At 42.1% G+C, this 27,713-nt stretch overlaps 1 protein-coding gene across 2 annotated transcripts in view; it reads left to right on the top strand.

The window, feature by feature from the left end:
- Positions 1–27,713, top strand: part of PRKCZ (protein kinase C zeta) — a 224,103-nt gene that overhangs the window by 192,062 nt on the left and 4,328 nt on the right. For both annotated transcript variants that reach the window (XM_074218704.1, XM_074218705.1), the window contains 7 exons: positions 1,308–1,394; positions 2,996–3,131; positions 5,939–6,026; positions 8,171–8,290; positions 15,522–15,601; positions 16,525–16,614; positions 27,582–27,697. In XM_074218704.1, coding sequence (XP_074074805.1) covers positions 1,308–1,394; positions 2,996–3,131; positions 5,939–6,026; positions 8,171–8,290; positions 15,522–15,601; positions 16,525–16,614; positions 27,582–27,697 — 717 coding nt within the window. The remainder of the gene's footprint in view (positions 1–1,307; positions 1,395–2,995; positions 3,132–5,938; positions 6,027–8,170; positions 8,291–15,521; positions 15,602–16,524; positions 16,615–27,581; positions 27,698–27,713) is intronic.

Genomic DNA, 27,713 nt, shown 5'->3' with positions numbered 1-27,713 from the left:
GATGAGAAAGAGAGGAGATCAGAAGGACTCCATCATCAACATTTCAGATGCTGTCTTTCCCATATTTATTTGTTTCAAATTTCTCCAAATGTGATTGAGTCACAAGTTCAAACATACCCCCCAAATGAGGTGTGTCTTCAGAGTTCTCTAATACATCTGTGATCTTATTAATAATAATAAGAATACATGAGATATATACATACATGTATCCAAGTGTGAAAATTTAATCAGACAATGTGTAAAGTCCTATGGACACAACTGGTCAATCCATTAAGTGTCTATTAAAGGTAAGGCACTTTACATCATAGTAGAGGAAATACAACCTGCTCATGGATAGGTAAAGACAGAGTGGGCAGAGCATTAATAACTGGAGAGGGGGCAGGGGAGATCAGGAGATTTGTAGACACTGGAGCATTTAGCATTCCCTAATATTTTATAGCATGATAGACCCATGGAGATCCTAAAGTCTCTTGGACTCTTGTTGACTAGAATGAAGGAATGACTTTACCCTTGGAAGGAAGGCTTGCTTTTGCAGCCTTCCTACAGAACACACTTGATGAATGAATCATTAGAGCCCCAGGATTATAGACTCGAATCACTGGCTTCCATAGAATGGAATCATTCTGTTTCCTTTATTTGGCAAGCATTTATTTAACTCCTTTTTACAAACTAAGCCTACAAAAAACAAACAGGAAATGCCTCCTGACTTCTGGGGGCTTGTATTCTATCAAGGGCAAACAACATGAACAAAGAGAAATAAATACAAACCACTTTGAAGAAGTCACCAACACTTGGAAGATGTCTCATTTGAGCCTTGAAGGTAGCTAATGATTCAGAGATGTGAGCAGGAAAGACATTCTAGCTGTTGGCTTGTGCAAAGGAAGTAGGAAATGGAGCACCAGGTCTGGGAAAAGAAAGTAGGTCAAAAATGTGCAGATCCTTTAAAAACAAATTTCAGAAATTAATAAAATATTTGAAACAAATAGTCTCCCTGAGGGGATAAACAGGGAATAATCCAGGTCATTGTTTTAAACAAAATGATGCTCATTCTACTATATACGTTTTGGTTTGGTTTAAGATTTTAAAAAAAAAAAATCTTGTTCCTTTTTGGTTCATTCCCCTTGTCTGTAGAGAGTGACTTATGAAACTTCTGCTAAATTATTTTTCTTTATGGGGTTTTTTCCTCCCCTGCAATATGGTTTCCCCATCAGATTTAAGCTGCTGTAGATTGAATTATACTGGAAACATCCGAGTTCCTTCTTCCCTAGGGGCGCTGCCTGCCGTTGATGAGATCTTCTCTCTTTCAGGTTATTCCTTGTCATCGAATATGTGAATGGAGGGGATCTCATGTTTCATATGCAAAGGCAAAGAAAGCTTCCGGAGGAGCATGCCAGGTAGGAGGCAGCCATTGTCATTTATGACAATTAGAAAACCAGATGCTCTTTGGTTGGAATGTTAATGGAAAACTGTTTAAGAACTACCTCATCTCTTTACCTCTCTCTGTGTATAACACTTTAAAATCGTTTCTCTAAACATTTTACAGATGTTATTTATTTATTTTTTTTTTTTTTTAGATTTTGCAAGGCAATGGGGTTAAGTGGCTTGCCCAAGGCCACATGGCTAGGTAATTATTAAGTGTCTTAGGCCGGATTTGAACTCAGGTACCCTGACTCCAGGGCCGGTGCTCTATCCACTATGCCACCTAGCCGCCCATTTTCTCTTTATTCTTATAATAGCCCTGGGAGCTAGGTACCATTAATCCTTTTTTATGAATGAAGAAACTGAGGCTCAGAGACACTAAGGTGATTTGACCTGGGTCACTTGTACAGAATTTGTAATGACCTTAGGCCATACTGTCTTTTGACAGGGAAGATTAAGATCTCAGAACTAGGAAAGACCTCATGAGTATCCCCCTACTTTACATTCCCATGTTTTTAAACATAAGCAGTGAGGCTATCTGGTGAAACAGCAGTGGATAAAGGACTGGCCCTGAAGTTAGGAAGATCTGAGTTCAAAACCAGCTGCAAGTACTTAGCTATATGATCCTGGGCAAGTCCCTTAATCTTGTTTGCCTTCATAAACATAAGCTAAACTCAACTTATACAGATCATTCTTGTTTGCAGGAAAGGACAAATACCTATGGTTTCTTTGGGATAGGAACACTTACTTTGGGATAGGAACAGTTTAAGTTGGTACCATCTCTATATCTTAGAGCCCTAGTTGCCTGGAGCATTGAGTTGTTAACAGACTTGTTCAGGATCACACAGCCAGAATTGAACTCAGATATCACACAGTCACTTGGCTGGGCTCCTTTGTAAGTTTCAAAGATAGGATTTGAACCCATGTCTTGCTAACATCAGGACTTTCATAGGGAGTCTTAGCTAAGTGAGCGTAGAAAGAAACTTCTCTGTAAAATGACAGGGTTTATTTTGGATTTTCTTCAGCTCTGTCATTCCTTTCAAGTCTTTAGTTCAGTTTAACAAATATTCTTGGAGTGTATTTTGTGTCCAGATCCCAGCACAATTTCCTGAGTTGGGATTGATTGCTGTTGGCTGTTGCTCAGGGACCATCCCCTTGGCCGCCAAGCTCCCTAGAGGGGCTGAGTGATGTTTCTGGTACCTCATTCATCTTGACTTAAGTTTGCCACTTAGAGAGACCAATAGCAGGTTCAAACTGTAATTTGGGTTAGAACCTGAATCTGACATGTCAGCTTTGAACTTTTGATGCCAAGAAGAATAGATTAGGAAAGATTGGACTCAATGTAGGGGAAAAGCCATTAATCTCACCTGGTTATTTTGAGAACACTTTTTTTTAAATCCTCTACAGTAGGAGAAATGATATTCGATCCCTCCTCTCCTTTCCCCAGCTCACTTTTAGTTGACTCTATTTTTAAAAATCAGGAATCCCTCCTTTTGAATTGAATTGTCTTGTCACCTCAAGGAGCAACAAGACTTTGATAGCTTTTGGGGTTTGTTTGTTTTTTTCCCCCACCAAGGTTTTATGCTGCTGAAATATGTATTGCTCTAAACTTCCTCCACGAACGGGGAATTATCTACAGGGACTTAAAACTAGATAATGTCCTCTTAGATGCTGAAGGTCACATCAAATTAACAGATTACGGCATGTGCAAGGTAAGTATTTCTGCTAGTCTGGGTCTGCTATGTAGCCTTGGGACATAGCCTGATTGGGGACAGCTAGCTTCTTTCATGAGCCCCTTTGTGCCTGTTTCTGTTTTACATTGTATGTATTAACATTTATGCCTCTGTTTACCTAGTCAGGCTTCTGCCTGTGTGTCTATTTGCTGCCTTTGGGTTTATCTGTCTGTATGGAAGTAGATTTGTGTGTATCGGCTTGTTTGTCTACTGATCAGCCTTCCTGTGCATGCATTTGCCTGAGCTGCAGTTTGTGTGCTTGCTGATTTGCCTCTGTCTGGCTCTGTATGTCCTCTCTCTTTGCCCCCTGAAGGAGCAGACATAACCTTCCTGACATCCAACTTCTGTTTGAAGACCTTCAGGGAGGAGGCATTTCTCCCCACCCCCAAAGCAGTCCATTCCACATTGAGTCAGTCCTTTAACATCCATATCAATCATCAGACATTTTTGAATGTGCTGAGTATATAAAGAAAGGCAAAAAATCAGTCCTGCCCTCAATAACTATGTGCAAAATAAATTCAACAGAGGGAAGGAGCTAGAATGAAGTAGGAAGGGGAGAGACTTCCTGTAAAAGGTAAGATTTTAGCTGGGACCTGAAGGAAGCCAGGGAGGCAGGTCAACATAGGTGAGGAAAGAGTTAAATCAGTTAAAATAGCCAGTCAGTATGAAGAACAGACAAGAGGCCTATGTTATTGGATTGTTGAGAAAATGGGAAATAAGAAAGAAGACTGGAAATGTCTGATGACCAACCATTCTTCCCTGTTATTCTTGTACACTTGAACCCAAGTGTACAACTTAACCTTTCCCTCCCTATGAAATTTCATCTTACTATTTCCCAACCTGTCATGACCCTTTTAGATCCTGGCTGTCATTTAATGTGCTAGCCACCCCCTTTGGTTTTATGTCACTTGATGAAACATGCCATCTTTGCCTTTATCCAAGTTTCTGGTAAGAACATGAAGTAGAACAAGCAACACACAGATCTCTAAGACATTCCACTGGGGAGTCATGCCATGCCAAATCCAGATTTGAGTACTTTTAATTTTGATTTTTCAGCTAGTTCTGAATATCTATGAGTATGATTGTCTAGCCTTTTAGCATTCTTTTTGAAAAGAATAGCAGAAGCAATTGTGTGTGTGTGTGTGTGTGTGTGTGTGTGTGTGTGTGTGTAGATATATAAATATATAACATTCTTGTCCAACGCAGAAGTGTAGGCTAAAAAGTGCATACCCCATTCTTGATAAAGCCAGGCTGGCTTTTTATAATCCCTGTTTCCCTTTTTTAGATGTTCACCAACCATCTTTCTAGAACTTCCCCAGGAATAGAAGTAAAGTTCCCTGGGATCTTTACAGTCTTCTTTGTCTTTTCTTTTTTTTGAAATTAGGACATTCACCCTTCCATATTGGGCACCCTCTTTCATTTTTTCCATGATCTTTGTCATTATCACCTATAGCAGCTCAGCCATCACCTCCATCTGCTCTTTTAGCACTGGAAAATGTGGGCTAGAATGAATTCAATTTACTAAGGACACTGAGGTTCTCTGACTCTCTCTCTTCACCTTTCTGAGGTATCAGTCACCTTTCTAGTGAAAAGGTCTTTGGCAGAAAAACAGGAGCAAAATAAGACTTGAGCAGTTAGCCACCTGCCTCTCTGTTGTCACTCACCACTATCCCATCCACCCCAAGCCTATCTCTTAATTTGACCTTCCCCTTTTTCTACCAATCGTTTTTCAGAATAATCTAAAAACAAGTGGTGCTTGTGTCCCTCAGCAGCCTCAGTTCATTCTTCTTCCTTTAAATCCTTTGTAACTTTCTCCACCAATATCAAGGTTGCATGTCAGGGCAAACCTTGCCTTTTCCACAGACTCTAGTAGGGAGGGAACAATACTATGATTTTTAGTGCTTTCACTCCAACCCCCAGTTCTTCTGTGTTAATGACCCTGGATCCAGAGAATGCCCTTGTTGCTTCCTCCACCTTTTGAAAAATTAAAATAAACCTAACAAAAGTTAAGAAGTAGCTGTATTTTCTTCTTGAGCAGAGAGACGGAGCATTCCAACTCTTGATAAATTAAGTCCCTATCATTATTGTGTGATATCTCTTTGCAGGATTATTGATCCATTTCCAGAACACCTCATAGCTTCTTTTTTTTTCTTATAGGGGAAGGTAAGAAGCACAAAGGACAAAGAAGGAAGCAATCCCTACCTACACTGAGTTTATATTCTTTTGGGGGGTTTCTGTAGGATATTCATACTAAATCAGTTCTCCTTTTTCTTCTTCCATTGATCTCTACTAAAATACTCTTTCCACCATTTTGGTGGAAATCTTTAAAAGATTTCTAAATTTTGGCACAAGCTAAATGGGTTTTTTTAAACATTTTTTTTTAATAAGGTATACCTATATTCTGGTCCAGATGGGTTTATCCCCTTCTTCCCCCCCAATCAAACTCAGTGTTGTCAAATTACCCTCCTGAATTTGCCCCTTACTATTTATGTTTACTTTCTAATTTTAAGGCAGAATAACTAATGGTGGGTTAAATGACTTTTAGGAATCCAGCATTAGTGAACCAAGTTATAATCAGCTGCCAGTTTAATTGGTTATGAGGTAAATGCTGAGGATACATTTTTCAAAATCTGAATTTCAGGCTTAGGATTCCATGGTGTGGTTGTGTTCATGTGTATGTGTGGGTATATGAGGGTGTGGGTGTGTGTTGAGATAAAGGGGGGGAAAAGCATCTTACTCCATAAAGGTTTTGTTCAGTAACACCCCAAAATGCTTTGTTCCCACAGGAAGGATTGGGTCCAGGAGATACGACAAGCACTTTCTGTGGGACACCAAATTATATTGCCCCAGAAATCCTAAGGGGAGAAGAATACGGTAGGTAGATGCTGGGTTTCTCCAGATTTTCCTTCTTGTCTTTCTGAATCGTGCTTAACGATGCATCTCAGAATCATAGGATGTCAGGACTAAAAGGGATGTCAGAGGCCATCACATATTATCTCTAAAGGAGACCTCCCCTCTATACTCTTCTCAACATGACTCCCTAGGCTGACCTGCTCAGTCAGCCTAGGATCTAAGTTAAGTTAGGGTACTTTGGAGAATGCAGCATGCTGTTAAAAAGTATAATTTAAGACTTCCTGACTTTGGCTCCCTCTCCATGGTGCTCCTTGGGTTCTTCCTTCCCAGTAATCAGAATATGGAAGACACAACCCATTCCTCATGTAAGTGCCTGGGTATTCCCTTGTTTGCCAAAGAGATAGATCATCAGAGCTAAGAGGCCTGGACAGTCTTGAATTGCCCCTGGTCTAGGCAGTGATGAAAAAAGTTTGATCCCATGTTCTTTCCTGACCAGAAGTCTCCTGTGTGTCTCATAAATGCTTCTCTTGGAAAGGTCATCTGCTCATCTACATTCCTTGGTCTCTTCACCTTAACCCCTTCCTCTCTCTTTGAGGTACAAGTCAATTCAGCAAATACTTCTCAAGCACCTAATTGCCTAGACTGAGCACTAGACATAGAAATGTAAAAATCCTTGCCCTCAGGGAGCTTACCATCTATGGAGGAGCCAGGCAGTTTGGAATGTTGTGTTTACAGTGGGAGAGGCCACATGTCAAGATGAAGGAAAAGGGAAGAAGGGGGATCCAAGAGTAGCTTCCTGTATGGAGTGGCAGCCAGAATGTCCTTGGGATTCTGCAACCACAGTAGAAGAGGGAGAGCATTCTAGTCAAGGGGAAGGGCAAAGGTCTGGTGGTGGGAGAATTCTAATTCCTGCTTCCTCACTAGGAAAAGTGATCTGCCCCTCCTGCTTGTCCTTTACAGTCTAGACTTCTTGGGCAATCAGTCAACAAGTATTTATTTAGTACTAACTGTATACCAGGCAAGTAGCTTCTTGGGTAAACATTTTACCCAATGAGATTTTATATTTCTTGAACAGAACCCAAGTCATATGCAGTTTTGCACATCCTTCACTGGACCTGGCATAAGGACTAACTATAATAGGACCTAGCTGGGCTTGGAGGTAGAAGACTCATTGCCCTGAGTTCAAACCCCGACTCATATACTTACTAGCTGTGTGACCCTAGGAAATTCACTTTACTTTGTTCTCCTCAGTTTCCCCATCTGTAAAATTCTTTAGATTTGGGGTTTTTTTTGGCTGAGTGACTTGCCCAAGATCACACAGCTAGGTAATTTTCAAGTTTCTGAATTCGGATTTGAACTCAGGTCCTCCTCATTCCAGGGCTGGTACTCTATCCACTGCACTACCTAACTGCCTCTGTAAAATGGTTTAGAAACAAGGAATCTGAGTTTCAACTTTGACTGTGAAATTGAATACCATTGGGAACTGGGAAAGGAAATGGCAAATCACTCCAGTATCATTGCCAAGAAAATCCCAAATGGCATCATGAATTGTTGGATACAACTTAAAAAACCCCCACCAGACAACAGCATAATGGGGTTGGTCTTCTTCTTCTATAAGGGGATTGAGACTAGACGACCTTGTGATCCCTCCAGTTCTAAATCCTATGGTCTTAAGTCATGAATTGGTTTCAATTTTTATTTCTAAAATAAAATTTGCAGTTAGGATTACCCATGTTCAGTTGCTGTCTTTAGGACTTATTGTCCATTGACCCTGACCACTTTTTCAATCCCTAAGCCTTAGTTTCCTCAATTGAAAATGGAACTTACCAAGTTCCTTTTATCACTAGACTTATCATATTAAGTTATTTAAGCTATCTGAATTTCCCCTATAAAGTTAGCATAATATCGCCTGTCAGCCATTTTCCAGGAATGGTAGAACGTATATTCCTTAAAGACTAGGGACTTTCATTTGAGCCTTTGAATTCCATGCAACTAACACAGTGCTTAAATTCTTGTAACTTGATTGCAAATTGGGACACCATTAGCCTTATTTCCTTTTTTCCTGTATATTGTCATCACTTGGTACAATGGCCCACATGTAGTAGGCACTTCATGACCGGCTGATAATGGGTTGGTTGGTTGATTGGTTCTCATACTGTCCCCAGGGTTCAGTGTGGACTGGTGGGCCCTCGGTGTCCTGATGTTTGAGATGATGGCAGGAAGATCGCCATTTGATATAATCACAGACAATCCGGACATGAACACTGAAGATTACCTCTTCCAAGGTATGTATTGCCAGGCACTAAAGAGAGCAAGAAGGTGGCGCCCCAAGGAGGGTTGGGGCAAGCTTAGGAACAGAGCCAATAAACTCTAGTGACTCCCTATTACTTCCAGGATCAAATATAAAATCCTCTAACTGGCATTTGAAGACCTTTTCAACCTGACCTCTTGTCCTTCCTGATTTCTTATACCTTAGGTCATTCTTCCCTAACCCACCACTTCCCAGGCAGTTCAGTGATTCTGGCCTCCTTACTACCCTTCAAATGAGACCTCTTCATCTCCTGACTCTAGGCATTTCCCACTGGTTGTGCCCCCACCTGGATTATTCTCCTTCCTCATCTTTGCTTCCCAGCTTTCCTGGCTTCTTTCATATCCCACTTCTACAGGAAGCCTTTTCTTGCGTCTCTACATTTCAGTGCCCTTCTTCCAGGGATTAATTCCCATTTATCCTGTCTGTACTTCATTCTGACATACTTATTTATATGTTGTCTTCTCCATTAGACTTTGAGCTCTTTGAGGACTGGTACTGTCTTGCTTTTCTTGGTAGACCTAATGGTTAACATTTATATTTCACTTTAGAGGTTGGCAAAGCACTTAACTTTTCTCCTCATGTTATCTGAAAAGTAGGTGCTGGTAGGAAACTGAGGCAGGTAGAAGTTAAGTGAGATTTGCCCAGTGTCACAACTAGGGAGTGTCAGAGGCAGAACTTTCTTGAGTCCAAGACTGGTGCTCTATCCACTGCACCACTTATCTGCTACACTGAAGGTGGCTTTGAAGACATGGCCATCTCTGTTATCCTAAAATACTAGAAAAGGTGTACAGGTGGTCTTTGGGCAGTCTACCTTCTAGGTAGTCTACCTGAAGGTATACCTTGAAATGAGCTCTCTGAAAACTAAAATAGAAAAATTCCTTGGATATTAATTTTCCAGAATACTTTAAGCATGGTACCACTGAACAGTGATAATAATTATCTTTAAAACTGATGAGAGGAAGTATGATTCAATGTATGGAGTGCTGGTCTCAGACTCAGGTGTCCTGTCCCTGACCTGACTAGCTGTGTGACTCTAAATTAGTCACTTCACTTCTGTGCCCCAGCCAAGGCAATAAGATGCCCTGCTATGGACAACAAACCAGTCAGCTGGTATTTCTTATGTTTCTTTTATGACCCAGGGAAACACTGAGGTTACAACTAGAATCAAGGAAGATCTGAGTTCAAATCCTATCAAAAATAATTACTCTTTTTGTGACCAAGGACAAGTTACTTAACTTATCTATGCCTTGGTTTCCACATCTATAAAATGGAGGTAATACAAGCAACTACCTCCTAGAAAGATGGGGGTGGTTTGGAGTTTCTTCAAGATGATGATGATGATGATGATGATAATAATAATAATAATGATGATGATGATGATGATGATGATAATGATAAATGGTTGAAAGAACAGCAGTAATATGTAAATGAAATGAGTGAGTGATAATAATGAATGAACAATAATAATGACTGAATGAATAATTGATGGTGATAATAAGAGTCCCTGCCCTCAGGGAACTAATGAGTGAGTGAATGATGATGATGATGATGATGATGATGATGAAGGTCTTGCCTTCAAGAAACTTCCAAAGGCAAAAATGACTTAGTGGATGAGGTTTCAGATTTGGAGTCAAATCCACCTTGGATACCTCCTTGCTAGCATGTGACCCTGGGAAAGATACATCTTCTGACACTATCCCAGGAGGGTCTGCAAGTCTCCTTTGTTTAGGCTGATGTCCCTTGGTGGAGGGAGTTCCCTCCTCAGTTGAGACAACACCTTTATCAAAACAGCTGCCATTGCTATAGTAATTTATAGTGATTTAAAACATGAAAAGAGCCCAGTTAAGCTTCATAATCACTCTATAAGGTAGATCCTCTGGGTATTATTATGCACATTTTACAGATGAAAAAACTGAGGCTTAGAATGTTCTGTGGTTTTTTTCCTGTTCACACTTATAGTCATTATGAGAAACAAGATTTGAACCCAGGCCTTTCTTACTCCCAGTCCTGTGTGCCTCATTACCACCTCCATTAGTGATACTAGAACTGGTCCCATCCCAATGCTGGCATTGTAATCTGCATCCCTAACTCCTAATAGATTCATTCAACTTATTTTGTAACCAGCCTAAAGGGCTGCTTCTTATTTCCAAACAAATTTCTTGCAAAGAAATCAGGAAAAGAGCATTAGATTCAAGGTAAAAGGCACCAAGGTCAAAGCTTCCTTCTGTTCTCTCCCATCTGGGTAACCCCAGCTGAGAGTTCTTCATCTCTCTCTGTCTTTCTCTTCTTCTGTAAAATGAGGCAGATATAGAAGATGACTTCATAGGTTTCCTCCAATTCAGATCAGTGACCCCAAAACCAGGCCTATTTGCTCTATAGGTGCCCCCAGCACCTTTCTGGAAGGTGTAATCCTTGCCTTGGATTACACATTGATGGAATGTCACCTTCCATTGGAAGAACCTTGGAAGGGACCTTGAAGTCCCTCCCTTATAGAGGGAGAAGACAAGACCCAAAGAAGAGAATGAATTCATTCAGAGCCACAAACTCTGCAGGAAATTATTATAAAAATGAGAGTATTTTTAAAAAAACAAAAGCATTCTTGTGTAAACTTCCATGTGATGTTTATAGAAGCATTGGGTACTTTGAGAGATAGACTGGATTTGTTGCTGTTTGACATTTACTAGCTGAGTGATCCTGGCTAAGTCACTGAAGTTCACTTTGCCTCTTTCCTCATCTGTAGAAAGGATATAACAATAGCACCTCCCTTCCAGGATTGTTGGGAGGATCAAATGAGAAAATGTAATTTTAGCATCATCACCCATTGGAATATTATTTTCTAATTCTCTTTTTTTTAATTTAAGAAATTTTTTATTTATTCTCTAATACAACTTCAGTTGTATCCTATTCTTTTGTGTGTGTGTGTTTGAAAGATTTTATTTATTTGTAAGGTTCTGAATTCTACAATTTTTCCCTACACCCACCCCCCACAGAAGGCTGTCTGATAGTCTCTACATTGTTTCCATGCCATACATTGATGTAAACAGAATGTGTTATAAGAGTAAACATAACCCCCCCCCCCAAGAAGATGAGAAACCTCAATAACAGAGAAGGAAAAAAAATTGTATTTCAGTCTGTGTTCAGATTCCAATGGCTCTGTCTCTGGGGTGAGTTGCTTTCTTTATCATAAGTCCACCAGTGAAGTTGCTTCAATATTTTTCCCACAGTTGCTATTACTAACTGTACCTACACTCTATTTCTCCTCACTTTCATTTATTCTATTCTCTCTCTCCTTTCATCCTGGCCCTGTCCAAAAGTGTGTTGTATCTGAGCACCCTCTCCCTAGATCTTCCCTCTCTTCTATCACCTATCCCTCCCCTTCCCTTCCCCCATTCCCCCTTATCTCATCCCTTTTCTTCTTATTTTTCTCTAGGGTAAGATAGATTTCCTCCCTATTGAGTGTGTGTGTTATTTCCTCTCTGATCCATTTCTGATGATAATGAAGGCTTATTCATTCCCACCCCCTTCCACCTTTCCATTTTATTGAAAAAGATTTTTCTTGACTCTTAAAATTTCTTAGCTTCTTCTTCATCTCCTTTTCCTTCCTCCCAGTACTTTTCCTTTATCACCCATTGACTCCATCTTTTTACTATATTATACCATTTTATTCTGCTCCTTCTGATGTCCTGTCTATATATATGCTCCTTTTAACTGCTCTTATAAAAGAGAAAGTTCATATGAGTTATCAGTATCTTCTTCATGTACAGGAATAACAAACAGTTCAACATCATCAAGTTCCTCATAATTAGTCCTTCTCTTCCACTCCCTCTAGTCCTGTACCTGGAGATCAAACTTTCTGTTCAGTTCTGGTTGTTTCAGTAGGAAAGTCCCCTGTTTCATTGAAAGTCCATCTTTTCCCCTGAAAGAGGATGTTCGGTTTTACTGGTTAGTTGATTCTCAGTTGTAAACCAAGATGTAGATGTTTTGCCTTCCGGAATATCATATTCCAATCCCTACGAGCCCTTAAAGTAGATGCTGCCAGATCCTGTGTAATCCTGATTATGGAACCTTGGAAGTTGAATTGTTTGTTTCTGGCAGCTTTTAGAATTTTCTGTTTGATTTGGGAGTTTTGGAATTTGGCTATAATATTCCTGGAAGTTTTTCTTTTGGGATCTCTTTCAGGAGGTGACTGGTGAATTCCCTCAATTTCTATTTTACCCTCTGCTTCTAGGATCTCAGGGCAATTATGCTGTATTATTTCTTGAAAAATGAAATCTAGGCTCTTTTTCTGATTGTGGCTTTCAGATAGCCCAGTAATTTTAAAATTATTTCTTCTTGATCTGTTTTTGAGGTCAGTTGTTTTTCCAGTGAGATATTTCACATTTACTTCTAATTTTTGACTTTTTTGGAAGAGTTTTATTTCTTCCTGATTTCTTGCAAAGTCATTAGCTTCCTTTAGTTCCATTCTGCATTTGAAGGAGTTATTTTCTTCAGAGAGCTTTTTTAATCTCCTTTTCCAGCTGGCCAATTCTGCTTTTTAAGGTATTCTTCTCCTCATTTGCCTTTTGTTTAGCTTTTTCCATTAGGCCTAAACTGGCTTTTAACATATTATTTTCTTCAGTATTGTTTTGTATATCTTTCACTTTTGATTTGGTTTTCATGACTTTTCTGCATCACTCTCATTTCTCCTCCCAGTTTTTCCTCCATCTCCCTTAATTGCTTTTCCAAGTCTTTTTTGAGTTCATCCATAGTCTGAGCCCATTTTCTTTTTCTATTGGAGGTTTTGCATACAGAAGCTTTGGATATAAAATATATCTGAGTATGATCTTGGGACTAAAGTAATTCTCTATGGTCAAATTCTTCTTTATCTGTTGTTTACTCATTTTCTCAGCCCTAGACTAATTACTGCACTTCCAAGGCTTTGATATGTAGATGAACCCATACTTCCCTCTGCCCTGGGGCTATAAGGAAGGATCCAGGTATCTTAGTATGGAAGCCCAAACTGCAGATTGTAGGCAAACAGCAGAATCCTACCCTAGGGAGAGCAGAGAAATCTCTGCAGACTTCCCTTACTGTCTCTGGGGGTGCAGGCTCCTTTCTCCCAATTCTCACTTCAGATTCTATGGCAGGCGCTCCTCACAAATTCTGGTGGAGCAGAGTTCTCTCCCTGCCCCTTCAAGCCTTAGCTGGTGATCTCTGGGCTGGGCTGGGCTGGGCTGGGCTGCATTGCAGGGCCATGGCTTTTTTTCCAACCTCTGGTCCTGGTGAAACAGACTTTTCCCATGGAACTTCTAAGTTATCTTGGCCTGGGAAAATGTATCACACAGTCTTTCTGTGGGTTCTGCCCCTCTAAATTTTGGCTAGAGCCATCTTTGTTTGGTTTTTGGGAGACTGGGGGGAAGGAGTTCCCAGCAAATGCTGCCTTCACCCGGCCATCTTGGTGACCCTATTTGGGATTTTCCTGGAAAGATACTAGAGTAGTATTCTTTATCCAGCTGATTTTACAGTTGAAGAAACTAAAGTAAACAGGATTAAGTGACTTGCCCAAGGTCACACAGCTAGTAAATATCTGAGGCCAGGTTTTAACTCAGGAAAATGAGGTCTAGTGCTCTAATAGCCCTTTGAAATAGGTACAAAATGAATCAATACAAGTCTAGTTTTGATGAGAATACAGTAGTAAATGTCTTCCTGTGAGAAAAGTAGCTTTTTTCTTTATATCCTGAATTCATCATTCTAGCTCTTCTTCATTTAGCTTTTCTTCATAAAAATTTCTTAGTCCATCTGCATGCTTTTTCCCCCCATACTGACCCCCCGCCCCCAACCCCATATCTGGGATTGCCTCTCTCCTTACTTCCCTCTAGAGCTTGAGTTCCACTTCCAACACAAGACCTTTCCTGTTTGTCACAGTTACTAGCTCCAGACTCTAGAAATAATTTCATCTGTATCTACATGTTTACCCTTCCTTCTGCAGCCCCACCTCAGTAATGTATGGTCCTAGCTCTTGAGCTGGAGGGAATATCAGAGACCTTCTGGTCCAACCCCAATAATTTATAGATGGGGAAACTGAGGCTGGGGCAAGTAAGTGACTTTCTTTATTCTTTAATAATCAGAGACAGAATTTGAACCTAGTCTTTTGTCCCTAGAATCAGTGTTCTTCCCACTGTACCAGAAGGTGAGTTTCTTAAGTACTTGTCCTGATTTGCTTTAATCTTTGTATTCCTAGTATCTAGAGCAGAGCCCTGACTCATATTAGACACCTTAAAAACATTTGTTCTTTAGGTAAGGGGACAGGAATTATAGTATAATGGAAGTTTCTTAAGTCTAAGGTATTGTGTTTATCTTTATGTTTCTAGTCCTTAGAATAGTGTCTTATAATCAATAGATATTCTCTGGGCTTGGTATTTTTTTTTAACATCACCATCACTTCCTAAGAGCCCATCTCCCTCTTCAGAATCAATCTTAAAAAAAGAATTTTTTTAAAAAAGTAATTCCAAGGGTGGCTAAGGTGGCACAGTGGGTAGAGCACCACACCAGCCCTGGAGTCAGGAGTACCTGAGTTCAAATCCGGCCTTAGACACTTACTGATTACCTAGCTGTGTGGCCCTGGGCAGGCCACTTAACCCCATTGCCTTGCAAAAACTAAAAAAAAAAAATTCCACAAAATTAACCTAATACATCAGCAATTTCTGACCATCTAATCATTAATCAACAGTCAAAGTCCTCCATTTCTCCATGAAAGGAGAGGTGGATATTTTCTCATATTTTCTTCCATCAACAAGCCTGGGCTTTAGCATTTACATTGTTTCAAGTTTCATTATTAATACTCTCTATTCATTCTTATGGAATAGAGCATGCAATCCTATTCCATTCCATGTATTGACTTCAGGTTCTTTAGTCAGTCCACAATCCCTGTCTCAATTGACTTTCAGTACTTTGCAAACATAAAATGTTCTGCTTTGGAAGTTCTGGTCTATTCTTTCTGTCTTTGCCTTCAGTAGATGCTGAACTGTGGCATCCATGGACAATGGCCCCTTTGGTCCTCATGGATGCTTTGACATTTGGTGAATTCAGTTCAAAAAGTTCTTTTTCTTGACTAGACAATCATACAGCAGATCTAGAATTTTATTGTTTTGGCTTGTATATGAATATTCTTGTAAAATAGAAAAGTGGGCAATGTTTCTCAAGCCCTTTTTTCCAATCTCCTCTAGTTATCCTTGAGAAGCCTATTCGAATCCCCAGATTTCTTTCTGTCAAAGCCTCCCACGTCTTAAAAGGATTTTTAAATAAGGTAAGTGTTTCAAGTCCTTTTGCCACAAGAGGGGCATGGAAGTGGGGATTAAGCTGGTGAAAACTACAGAGCAAAAAGCATGATGGGGTCACCAAGTATATCCGCTGACCCCCTGGAATGTTGGAGAAAATGCATTACCTTTATTGCCTCTATTTAACCTAGAGGTCAAGCATTCCTAGGCCCTCTAAACCCCAGTACCAACCTATCTTATTGATCATTATTTACACTGAGATTCCATTGACCATCCAAATTGGTCAGTCAGCTGGTCCCTGAAATTGGCATTCCTTGTGTCCACCCCATCTCTTAGAACACTTTGTTCATGGGCCACCTCCTCCAGGAAGCCTGTCCATAGCCATATTTCTCCATCAGTGCTCTCATTTTCCAAAAATGATGCTGTATTTGTCTCAGAAATATAAATATTTCTCTTTCTGCCCACCCCCCAAAAAAAGTTAGTTCCTGGAGGAGGACAGGTTTTGTATTTTGTCTGTCTTTCCAATCCTTTCCCCAGGTAATTGGATTGATGATTTAATCCCCCTGCCCCTCTCAAAAAGAAAACTGGTCCTCTCAATCCAATTTAAAATATGGAGAAGTGACAAATTTTCTCATGGCTAGAAAGGTGGATTCTGACTTGAGGGAGTCATTTTTAGTGATCATTTTTTAAAAGTCCTTCCCTACCCTTGAGATTAGAAAAAATAGGATGGGGGAATGAGGTAGGAAAGGGAAAGAGAACACATTTAATGGTAAATGCTCCCTAATATTAGTTCATAGTGGATGTAGGGGTGAGGGGAAGTTGGGTTTTCATTGCATTCCTCTGTCATATTGGGGACTGTCAGCTCATTTAACTCAGGGAGGGAGGGCTCATCAGTCAATTACAAGAACAAATGTTGACTTGACTCCCCCACTTTTTAAATTTTAACTTCTAGGATCCCAAAGAGAGGCTTGGTTGCCAACCACAAACGGGATTTTCAGATATCAAGTCTCACACGTTCTTCCGCAGCATAGACTGGGATCTGGTAAACAATCCAAACCCCATGAATTCCCTGGTGTGATGAATGGAAGTGTGGTTTCTTACTGTTCAGGAATGGATTTATGTAGGACAAAGCCAGCTCTGTATGTGTGTGTGTCTGTGGGCATGTGTGGGTGTGTGCCTTCCCTGGGTCTTCACGGATCTCTTTTCTTCTTCTTCTATTAGTGCTCTGAAATTCACAGAAAACAAAACGAAAATTGTACTGACCCATTAGCAGCCTTCCTCCCAAAAAGGGAGTGATGGGGAGGATTGTTCATTTGTAGTGAGGGATAGAACAATAATTAGAAATTGTGTTGTCTGAGGCATCCACACTCCCTTCAACTTTGTAAAACAAGTTTGGTTTTGTTCGTAAGACAAATCTAGGACATCAGCTATGGACAAATATCTAGGGACCCTTTGAGGCTACTGCTAGACAGCCAAAGTAACCATGCAGTTACCTCCCTTTTTCATTAGTTATTCTTTGGGGTGGCTAGGTAGTGCTGCAGATGGAACCTGGAAGCCAGGAGACCTGAATTCAAATGTGACCTCAGACTCTTGACACTTACTAGTTGTAAGATCTTAGACAAGTCATTTAGTCCCATTGCCTTGCAAAACCATAAAAAGAACATCAATTATTCTTACGAATTGGATGCTAATCTCAGTTGGTTTTAGTTGGTAAAAGAACCTAATTGGCATTGATGTCTCTTTGGTCTCAGCACCCAGTGTCAAAGCTCTAGTTGCCCCATCTTGGTTATAGTTCTGTGATGCTCTGTGAGGATAAAGCTTGTTTGGAACACTGGTGAAGAATCTCTTACTTGGACATTACTTAATTGCTCCTGGCTTCTTCCAGGGCATCTCTTGCTACTTGATGGGATTTTGCTGGGGGAATTATAATTGTGGCAAGGTAAGGAGCACACTGAAAAATAGGTCTCAGGTCAGTATGACTCCTGTGAGTCTGAAGAAAAGACCACTGGGTCTATCTTCTTGAAGGAATCCAGAGCAGGTTTTCTGGCTTCTGTCCTTGTGTGGCTCATTTAGCTTTCTTGAAGAAATGGATAGAAAACCCCCCTGACTGAAATAATTATATGACTTCGCAGGCCTACAGATCCTGTTGCCACTTGTAAATGCAAGAGAACCAAGAAAATGAAACCGAATGGGCACATTCATTGTCTGTGACCAGTGAAATGTGAAAATTTTGCCAAGTTACTGACGTTTTGCCTCTAAATTGCACTTTATTTTTAAGGGAAAACAAAAGCTATTGCTAAGCTCCTGGAGAAGTTATTACTTGAAAAATTCAGTCTTTAGCTTCAACCCCCATCTCTACCTGCAGCAGGAAAGGAAAAGTCGAGGCAGCCACTAGAGAATGGGACCAAAGAAAGCTTAGGTCAGAAGGAAATTGAATATTTTCATAATGGACTTCTCTAGCTAGACTGTCTGTCTACCTTAATAGAATTCCCTGGGTCACCCCAGGTGGGCCTCAAAGAGCAGGGATAATGGATCCCAATTTGTAGCTACTGAAAACCGGATTATATCCGTGTGCTTATTAAAATAATTCTCTTCGATGGGCAATTCCAGTAATGGGACCTGACATGCTATTTCCCAGGATCATGGAATATGTATAATTTTCATTGACATTTGAGAAGTTTGCAAGGCTTCATCTGTAGGTCCTGGTTCTCTTCCTTTGAAAGGGGGATGGGGCATAACAGGAAGGAAAATCTGTGCTTTCCATCTAGTTGCACTTGGTAAATTATTAAGTCTCTAATCTGGATTCTTAAAGTCCTGGCAGGCCAAAACTGTTTGAATAGATGACTTATTCTTATTCCTTAAGGTTGGGCCCCTTCTTTCTTTGGTTTTGCTGCATGATGTTGTTTTATGTCCCAGAACACCTGGCCATCTCCAGTTCTTTTGTTCTGAAAGAGACAGCTGGGGGGTGGAAGGGTTTGCAGTGATTGAGCTCAGGATGTGGTGACAGTGGTGTTTTCAGTCATGTCTGACTTTTTCATGATCCCATTTGGGCTTTTTTCTTGGCAAAGATACTATTTTACAGATGAGGAAAGTGAGACAGAGTGAAGTAACCCGAATTCAAATGTAGCCTCAGAAGCTTACTAACTGCATGATCCTGGGCAAGTCGCTTAACCTCTGCCTGCCTTGGTTTCCTTATCTGTAAATGGGGCATAATAGCACCTGCTCCCTTCTTGTGAGATTTGTAAGTTCTGAGCCCAACAACTGGCAAACCATAGGTGGCTAATAGGTGCTTGTTTCTTTCCTTCCTTCTGACTTTAAGTAATAATTATCCTATAAAAAGAGCTCTTAATTGTCTTGGGGTAAAGAAGCATGGCACATGGTGTAAGAAAGCTACATTGACTGGGACTTCTGAGAGAAGGCTGAAAAGGTTTGAATCCAGAATAATGGTAAATCAAGTAGTTTGGTTTTTTCCTGGCAGACTTGTGCCTTGTGTGGTATTTATATTTTTCTTCAACAAAGAATAATGAAAGGGGAGAAATGTTTCTAGTAAAAGTGATATAAAAATAAAAGTCAGAAATAAATTATTTTCAAAAGAAAAAAACAGGGGCAGCTAGGTGGTGCAGTGGATAGATCACTGGCCCTGGAGTCAGGATGACCTGAGTTCAAATTTGACCTCAGACACTTAATTATCTAGCTGTGTGGCCTTGGGCAAGTCACTTTAACCCCATTGCCTTGCAAAAAAACCCCCACTAAAAAATAAAAAAAAAACAGCTCTGACTCATCTGGTAGAGGATCTGAGTTCAAATCTTGCCTCTCAATTGGTTGCTTCACACCAGGCTTCCCCATATTCCCTCAAGTCTATGTAGCATTTAAGGCTTTGCCCACACTTTCCTTACACTGGCCCAAGAAAAATAGTACCAGCAAGACTATTCTCATTTTATAAATGAGGAAACTGAGGGATGTGTCTAAGGTCTAGGATGGGTACAGAGGTGGGATCTGAGCCTCTCTGGTCCTATGAAGATGACTTGCTGTCTGGTCTGCTGAACAACCCTGGATCAGGGGAACTTCACAAGAGAGGGATCAAGTCCTCGATGTTCATTCCCAGGCCAGGCTCATGGACCCCGAGTCACAGCAGCTTTGGATCTCAGCAACGTTCTCTATAAAAGACTCTTTGTGATGTGGGCAGAAGGGGCTATTTCTGCTCCAAATTGTGGAAAGAAGTATTCTATCCTCTTAGAGAAATGGAGAAGGCGCCAGTTCCAGGCCCAGGTAACCAAGGCAAAGGCACCAGCTCTCCAAGAATGCTCAGCTCAAGGCCCAGTGGAGTCAGCGGAAGCAGCACCTTGCATCCTGAATGAAACGACTGTCGGGGGCTGGGGGGTGTGAGATGGAGCCAGAACCAGAGTGAGCCTTTTCAATGCCACCAGACAGTACCCTGAGCCAGACAGTGCCCTGAGCTGGCTGATTTCTGGGAAACAGGATGAAAGGAAAGCAGCCAGTTCTGCAGAAACAGGGTGGGGTTTCTTGTTCATTGGATTTGGGGTTTTTTGTTTTTATTGGGATTTTCCAGGCTTGGAGGGAGTCTCTGGATGAAATGGGTTAAAAGAAAATCCACTTCACCACCAAGGATTCCCGTGTTCTCTCATTTGGCCATGGCAAACTCCAGCCTGTGGGCTCCAAGGGGTCTCAAACACCAGGCTTTTTCATTGCTAGGGGCACCGTTGGAGGATGGAGAAAGAAACAGGAGGTGACCAGGTTGGCATCCTGCTTCCTGAGTCAGGAGCTGGCTCAGTGTAGTAGAGAGGAAAGGGAGTTTGGAGTCTGAGGTCCTGATTCAAGCTCCTGCTAAGTCACTTGGTAGCTGTGTAGACTTGGACAAGCCTTCATCTTTCTAGCCCTTAGTTTCCTCATCTATAAAATAAGGAGTTTTGGATAAGGTCCCTTTTAAGGTCACTTTCTTTCTTTGATCCTAAATCACTAAGTAATGGGCTTGCTACCTTTTTCCCTTAAGGGCAGGAACTCTTCAACATGTGGTTTTATATCTATACCAATCTATTCAATTTTCACATAAAATCTAAATGCTCATTGATTGATTGATTAGCCTTTGTAAGAGAAGGGGAAAGGTTTTAATAAGCATCTATTATGTGCTAGCACTATATATTATCTCATTTGATTCTCCAAAGAAGTAGGTACTATATCCCATTTTACCATTGAGAAAAATGAGGCAAATGGGTGAAGTGACTTGCCCAAGGTCATACAGCTAGGAAGTATCTGAGGCTATATTCTAGTGTCTTCCTGACACCAGACCCAGAGCTCTATCCCTATGCCCTCTGGGTTCATGTTCCAGCAAGTTAATCTGTGGGCTGCCCCTCCTGGCTGTGTAACCTTGGACAAACCCTTGCTGTCTCTGAGTCCCTGTAAAAAAAAAATGATTGGAATAAATAGTTCCTTGGGTACTTTTTTCTTCTAAATCTGCAATCCTTCATTTTATAGGTGATTTGTAAACTCAAAAGCACTGTATACAAGGTATCTGTTATTGTTTTGGGGTTTAAGTCATAGAGATCCCCTCTGGCCATGCCCATCAGTGTCTCTGGGTAGACATGTCCACAGTCACCCAACCAGTTTATGATCCTAATGGAACTTGAACCCAGTTCCTCCTAGCTCTCCATATATCACAAAGTAATCTTGGTCTCTGGAGCTGTACCAAAAGTCAATTAAGCAGGAAGGAATTTGAACCCACAGTTTTGCCTCAAAAGCCACTTTGGTTCCCCTGGCTCCCTCTCCCTGCTCAGTCCTGTTGGCTTCTGGACCTTGACTGCAGGCTCTTTAACTATCCTTGGACACGGTCTCCAAATCACACTTATCCCCATTGCACTGGAAGATATGCTTTATCCTATCGATTATTAAGGCTTTGCTGGAGATGCCAAGGTCATTGTCACAGATGGGAAATGTGTGCCCTATGTGCTGTAGTTCTTTGAGGAAAGAATTCTTAGCAAAGAGGTGGAAAGCTAGGAAGTGCTCTAAACTGAATATTCTTTACCCTCCTTTTCTAGAGGAAGGGAGAGGCTGTGAAGTTACAAGACTAGATAGGAGCTGAAGGAAACAGCACCCACCTTCAGTCTGTTCTTTGCTGGTCATGTCTGTTCTCTTCCAGATCCTGTAGCCCATGAATCCCTGTCCCTTCTCCCTGGCACCTTCATTTTGAGACCTTGTTCCTTATCTTTTGAGGCAGTGGTAAGTTGGATATAAGCTGCAGGAGAGCTGCCTCGAGTGAGTGTTCCCCCATCTGTAGATTTTAATACAAAAGCCAGATGACCCTTTGTCAGAAGTGTTGGAGAAGAAATTCTTGGTCAGGGATAGGTCGGATTGGTTAGTTGGTTTGAAACTGGGTCTCTCCAATCTAATCCAGGCGGGAGGCATAGTGGCCATTCATGGTGTCCGTGCCAACACTTAATGATTATACAGAAGCTTTAATCAGCACCATTTTTTCCATATTGGCTGGTTTGCACCTCATTAGGCAGCCTTGTGTTTCTTTACTAGCAGGGCCACCATTTTAATGATCTGAGCTTCCAGCGAACACCTGAACTCAATCCCACCCAGGAGCCTGGCACTTAAGTATTTACACTGGACCTAGAGGTTGAGGATGGCAGGGAGGGGGAAGAGGGGAGGAAAGAGAAAAATAGAATATAGTCCCTCCCCTCCGGGTGTCGACATTCTAATTTCAAAGTAGCCTTGTTTATAAATTGTTAAATACATTAAAGATACCTGGAAGGTAGCCTTAGAGCATAAGCCGCAGGCACCAGGGGGCCTGGAAAGAAAGCCCAAGGGACCCTCCAATTCTGAAAGTCTATGAGAAAATGATTTAGCCTCCAAATCACAGCTAGTATAGCAGAGGTCGTCATATAGGAATTTGGGTCTTCCAGGCTTCGCGCTGCGGCCACTGTGAGACATTGCCCTAATGTTGCTTGTCCACTTACTCGCCAAGAAAGATTATTTCTCTGTATGTGCGCAGACTATCTACCACAGCTGCTCATGACGCTTATTAAGTACTAATTGATTGGTAAGTTGTTTTTTTGGCTTCTTAGACCTATCAGAGCTTGTGCTGTACTGACAGAATTCCAGGACCTGGGGGGCACCTGCACACCAAGAATTAGACAGTTTTCATGGGAGTCAGGTCAGGAAGCGCACACCTGGTGCAATAGGAAGAGCATTGGATTGAGAGTCAGATTCTTCCCCTTCTACTTTCTAACCTGAATGACCTTGGACAGGTCACATTTGCCCTCAGGGCCGCAGTTTCTCTTCTGTAGGAATGGGTTGGATTCCACTGACCCCCTAGGATTCTATCTGGCTCTAAATCTATCATCGGATCTCTCTTTAGGGCAACTCCTTGGTAGTTGGCCTCTGGGGTCCCTTTCAGCTCTAGATCCAAGCCTTTGATTCACCCCCCCCACACACACACACACCTTAATCCTCCTGGGCCATACCTTAATAGACAAAGGAATGTTAAACTACAGAAAGACAGATGGCTGATGTTTTACTAACAGTCACCACCAAATAATGGATTTTATAGAAATGGGTGTAATGGTGAATAGGCTGTGATTAATCTCCTCCAGATGTGCTTGCCCCGAGAAGGAAGTTAATAAAGCACTTAGCATGTGGATGGAAGCTCGATACCTAATTAGGTGTAGTCGTCGGAGAGAATGTGGGTGAAAGGACTGCATTGCTCTCTCGTCTACCTTATCCCCTGCCCCTTTCCCAGGGTTTGTGTGGTAGTTTCAGCACTAGAGGGCAGTATTTTGTAGTGGAAGGTGCTAAGAGCTTGGAGTCAGGAAGAGCTGAGTTCAAATCTTGCTGTGGATACTTACTAACTGCAAATCCTACCACCATTCCCCTCTCAACCCCTGCAATCTCTGCCTTAGTTTCCTCATCTGTAAAGTGAGAATAACCATACTCAGGCTTATTTTTGAGTGATTTTTGAGGAAATCGTTGTGCAATTTTTGTTTTGAGTCACTCGCTCTATCTCCAGCCTGGGGTGAGGATGGTGGGATCGTCATGGATGGCACATCTTCTCCAGTCTGGCTACGAAGCTGCCCCCATAGGTACCAGGCCACCCTTGCTCAGGAGCAGGAAGCAGTTTCTGCTGAGTCTGCTCTGGCTGCCATCCTGAGCCTCAGCTCCTAGACCCTCCTGACATGGGTCCACCTAGAACAGCTGATCCTTCCAGCCTCACCTGATTTCCCATCTGAACTGGTTGCTGGATTTCAAGTCTTAGCCAAGTCACTCCCATTGATGCTCAAGATCCACTAGCCTCAGTCTTCTCAGCAGTGGGGGCATCCTCAGGTTTCTGTGGCTTTTCTATGAGGCCAGTTGATATAACTTCAAGAGGTTGGTTAGGCAATGACCTGATGCTTCTCTGTCCTTCATCCCCCACACACACACCCAAGAAACAAAAGCCTAAGCTGCCTAAGCCCCCGGGGTCTGCATCCCTGTGCTCTCGGCAGCTGCAGTGGCATCTGGCATTTGTTCCCCCCCCCCACCCTCAGACCCTGGGCATTTGAGGGTATCCAAGTCAGGTAAGCAATACTAATCACATTCCCAAAGTGAGCTGCTTAGTATCTTGGTGGCTTATTAATCATGAATAAGTGTCAGAAATTTCAGTGACTGGGGGCTCATTTTTCCATTTGTGAAACCTGTGGGGAGCAGAGAAATTCAAGTGTAGCCTCAAACACCATGTGATCCTGGGCAAGTTATTTGCCCAGCTTCAGTCTCCTTTATGCAAAATGGCAGTCACAATAATAATAATAGTAGCCCGAGGATTGTAAGGCTAAATGAATGAAGTGTTGTTTGTAAAGCACTTTTGTGAGCATTATTTACAATTAGCTGTTGTTCCCTTTTATGTGGTCGTTTAAAAGGTTTTTAAAACACACTCAAGGGCCCTGGTCTAAAGGAAATTGCTATGGAACAACAGTTTCATGTTTGGCATTTATGTACCAGGATCTCTGCAGTTCCTTCCAGATCATCATATCAGAGAAACGACGTCAGGTCAGATTCTGCCCCGAAATCTCCAGAGCTATCGAATGACAGTTCACGTAAAGGACAAGAAATGCCGGGCTATGCATTGCAATCTGATCCTCTTAGACTCTCGCTGACCCTGAAGAGTCCATGCCAAAATGAAAAAACTTGGGTGATGTTTATAATGAGGTGGGTGTGCCCCAGAAAGCACCCCGGGGGCCATTTCAGCTTCAAATTTATGGAGAATTGAGAGTGAAGGGGCTAGGGGAATAACCCTCCCAACATTAAAAGAAGGGGGAAAACAGCTAATACTCTGGCACACTCCTAGGACTAATATTACAGCATTAGCTCCCAGTAGTGGAGTCTGCCCCTAAGGGTGCATCTCTTTAGCAACATGAATTCCCTTTACCTTATGGCTTTGTTTAGGAAGTAAATATGCCAGGGTCCCCCAGAGGGATGGGGGACTTTGGTTATGGGGAGAAGATTCAATGATCCTGCTCTTCCGCTTTAATACCTGTGTGACCTTGATCACACTCACCGTTCCTGTGAGTTCACCAGAGCACTGTTCCTTGGTCATCACTGTCCTAATGTCTTGTCTTGCCCTCTCAGAATGTAAGCTTCTTGAGAGCAGGGACTATCATCTTGCTTCTTGTGCTGTGCCAAGCACATGTGTTTCTTTCACTTAGTATCTATAGGATGAGGGGTTTGCATCATAGACCTCCAAGATCCCTTCAAGGTCTAGATGTGGGAGTTCAGGAGCTTGTGGCTCTTTCTAGAGAACTTGGAGTCTGGATAGTCCACCGGGTTAGAATGTAAGCTCCCTGAGGGCAACCTTCAGCATGGCAGCTTGTAAACGCTTGGATGGATGGACGGATGGATGGATGGATGGATGGATGGATGGATGGATGGATGGATGGAGAAACAGAAGCCTGGAGAAATTAACTGACTTCCTCAGATAATCCGTCAGCACCAAGATGTGAATGCAGCTCCTCAGGCCACCAATCCAGTGATCTTGCCACCCGGCAGCACTTTTCGCAGAGAAGAGCTTAGTGCTTCTCCCTGGCAACAGGGCTGAAAATAGTGTTTCCTCCAGAGCTGGAGAGGGATCTTGGGAGAGACGTGAAAGTGGGCAGGAAAGAAAGCTATTTACAATTCCCATCTTGTATCCTTTCTGTGCTCTCTACTAGGGCAACTTAGAAAGAGGAGACAGCCGTTTATTGTGATGCTATAGAGGTTTGAGGCCAGATTCTTGACTCTTAGACATGTTGGAGAGTTGAGGAAGGTGGTTTCATTTTCTGGAATTTTTAAATTCTTATTTTAAATGAGACTTAAAGATGGTTGCCATTCGGACTAAACTGTAATTAATTGCCACAAATAAGCTGCCATTATTGATGTAAGAAACCTGAGTGGTCAGTGGAGTGGACCCTTAGAGATTGTCCTGTTCAGTGAGACTGAGAAGAAGGGCCATGCCCGAGGTCCTATAGTTGTGTCTGAGGCGTGACTTGAACCCCGATCCCTTGACTCCAGGGCAGGGACTCCCAGTGAGGTTCAACTCTCTGGTGTGAGGGAGCATCCACAGACATCCTAGCTAACTGAGTCACAGAACTGATGTCACTCAGCGTTGGCAAGGGTGGCACTCTGTCCCTGGAGCTCATTATTGGCTGAAGTTGCAGGTCTGGGGCCCTCCCCCACCAAAACCTCCAATCACATGAGTGACTGGTGTGGCCTGCTGCTGGGTATCCTAAAGCAGGTGGTGACATTTCAAACTGGCAAAAAGTACCAAAGCACCGGGTGTGTGTACACGTGAGGGCTGTGCTCTCACTGGGGGCACAGGCTGTTGAGGTCATTGTCGACTCCTCTCTGGGGAAAGTGATGATGCTCAAGCAGTTTCCTTCCCCTCCCCCATTCCCTGATCTGTTCAGACTATACCTGGAATGTTGCATGTGAAGAATCTGGACACCCTAGAAGGACTGACCCATGGAAGCTGGAGAGCACCCAGAGGGCAATGGGCAAGAGGAAAGGCATCACAGAATATCCTGTGTGCATTGGCTGAAGAGGGCCTGCGATATTTAGTCAGGAGGAAAAAAACGACTGTGGAAGGGCATGGGTGCACTGTTTGTGAAAGACATGTTCTAGAAGTTTGAACTAGGAAGACAGGAGTTGGAGAGGCAGGATCCCAACCTCCATAGATGGGGAAACTGAGACTCCAGGTCACATATATAATCAAGGGCCTAGACTTGAAATCTAGCATCCTAAAGAAACACTTTGAGTAATTAGAGCTGGCCCCAAAGGCAGTGGGCTCTCTCAGAGATCAGTGTTCCCTCCCTCCTTCAGCCCATGGGATGTCTTCATCCTGGGGTCTCTTGTCCAAAGCTGAGACTAACACCTTTGACACATTCTATCTCCTCTTTGCTCTGAACATAGACCTGAGGGCCTGACACCCAAGGGCCTAGATCCAAATTATTCTTAATAATAAAATCCTGTTGGTTGAATGAACTTTGGCAACCAAAGGTGTGTGTGTGTGTGTGTGTGTGTGTGTGTGTGTGTGTGTGTGAGAGTGAGAGAGAGAGAGAGAGAGAGAGAGAGAGAGAGAGAGAGAGATTTGGTTTTTGTCTCATCCTTAGGAAAGGTCTGTCCTCTCTGGCCCTCAGTGTCTTTTTTGGGCCAGATGTGAAAGTTAAACAAATTCATTGACATTAGGTTACGAACTGCTGAACTTTCACATTTTTATAACTTTCCATAAAGTTGGTGTTCTTTGTAACAGCACATTATTTTATGCATTTTAAAAAACCTAATTCTGAGCTGCCTTATCCCAAGTGCTCAAGGTTCTATGAGGCCCAAGATTTCTCACACCTTCTGGACTAGGGGATCTCTCAGGTCCCTCTTCCAGGGCCATGATCCTCCCACTTTGAGCCAGGAGTACCTGTGGAAGATGCATCTCCCATACTGATGTAGTAATACGACACCATCTGATCTTTGTTTTGTTCTTTTTCTAAGCTGGAGAAGAAGCAAGCCCTCCCTCCATTTCAGCCTCAGATAACCGATGATTATGGTCTGGATAACTTTGATACACAGTTCACCAGCGAACCTGTGCAGCTAACCCCAGATGACGAGTAAGTGGCTTAGAAC

The sequence above is a fragment of the Macrotis lagotis genome, chromosome 1, assembly GCF_037893015.1.
Source record: "Macrotis lagotis isolate mMagLag1 chromosome 1, bilby.v1.9.chrom.fasta, whole genome shotgun sequence".
Taxonomy (NCBI): Eukaryota; Metazoa; Chordata; class Mammalia; order Peramelemorphia; family Peramelidae; genus Macrotis; species Macrotis lagotis.
The sequence above is the reverse complement of the archived record's forward strand: the minus strand, read 5'-3'. Positions and strand labels throughout refer to the sequence as shown.